Raw genomic sequence first — 920 nt, forward strand, 5'->3', positions numbered from 1 at the left:
GGAGGTTGCAGCGCTCCGCCGTCGTTTACGGCAGCTTTACGTACGTGGTGAACTCGCTCCAACTGTTTTTAGCTTTCGTCTAGTTCCAGAAGGACAAAAGTGGTGGCTCCCGTACGTTCCAGATAGCCTGAGACAGCTGCGGAAGCAGCTGCAGCAGCAGCTGCTGCAGCTGCAGCAGGGCAACGCTCTTTTAGAGGAAAGTGTTCAGGAGGAAGATGAGCACCAGTCGTTGTTGAGAGGCACAAGCAAACCTGAGAGCGCCCCACTTGGTTTTGTATCCGGAGCGCCAACGAGCAGCTCTTCTGCTTCTGCAGCGGGTGTTGCAGCAGTTGGTACAGAAGTGTCTGAAGAAGACAAAAATCTCTTCGTTATAGGAGGCGCAGAAGGAGGCCCACTTGCTGCTGCTGAGAAGTCGGTGCTGCAGACGCTGGAGCAAGCTGAGCAAAGCCTGCACACCCCAGAGGCTTTCCGACAGCGTCAGCAGCAGCACGACGATGCTGTTGCTGCTGCTGCTGCAGAAGGCCACCTGTGGAGAGAGTCGTGGAAGGAGGTGACGGACCGGCAGCAGTTGCTGCTGCTCATTCTGTGTGCAGCAGACGCCTCCACTTTCTTCTTTGTCTCGCATTCCAACTTCCTCGCGGGACTCGATCAACAGCCCAGGTTGGACAACGGACAACTCCGGCCGCTGCTGCTGCGCTGCAACGTGGAGCCGGAAATTAGCCCCCTTTAGCTGCCAGCGGTATACGCTGAATCCTGAACTGCAAATGACGTGAAGCCTGAACGTCAAGCCGCCGATGCAAAACCCTATATTTTTTCTACAATGTGCTTGCCGCAGGACATGCCTGTACATCCAATTCTAAATGGATGGATATATATATATATATATATATATATATATATATATATATATATATATATAT

General features: G+C 52.3%; 1 protein-coding gene across 1 annotated transcript in view; it reads left to right on the forward strand.

Moving 5' to 3' along the window:
- EMH_0043480 (uncharacterized protein) overlaps nt 1–730 on the forward strand; it is a gene marked incomplete at both ends in the record, with an annotated part of 2315 nt that extends 1585 nt beyond the window's left edge. The window contains one exon of the mRNA XM_013495847.1: nt 12–730. Within this exon, the coding sequence (XP_013351301.1) occupies nt 12–730 (719 nt within the window). The remainder of the gene's footprint in view (nt 1–11) is intronic.
- Between the last annotated feature and the right edge of the window lie 190 nt (nt 731–920).

This window comes from Eimeria mitis, genomic scaffold (genome assembly GCF_000499745.2).
Source record: "Eimeria mitis Houghton genomic scaffold, Emh_scaff1787, whole genome shotgun sequence".
Taxonomy (NCBI): domain Eukaryota; phylum Apicomplexa; class Conoidasida; order Eucoccidiorida; family Eimeriidae; genus Eimeria; species Eimeria mitis.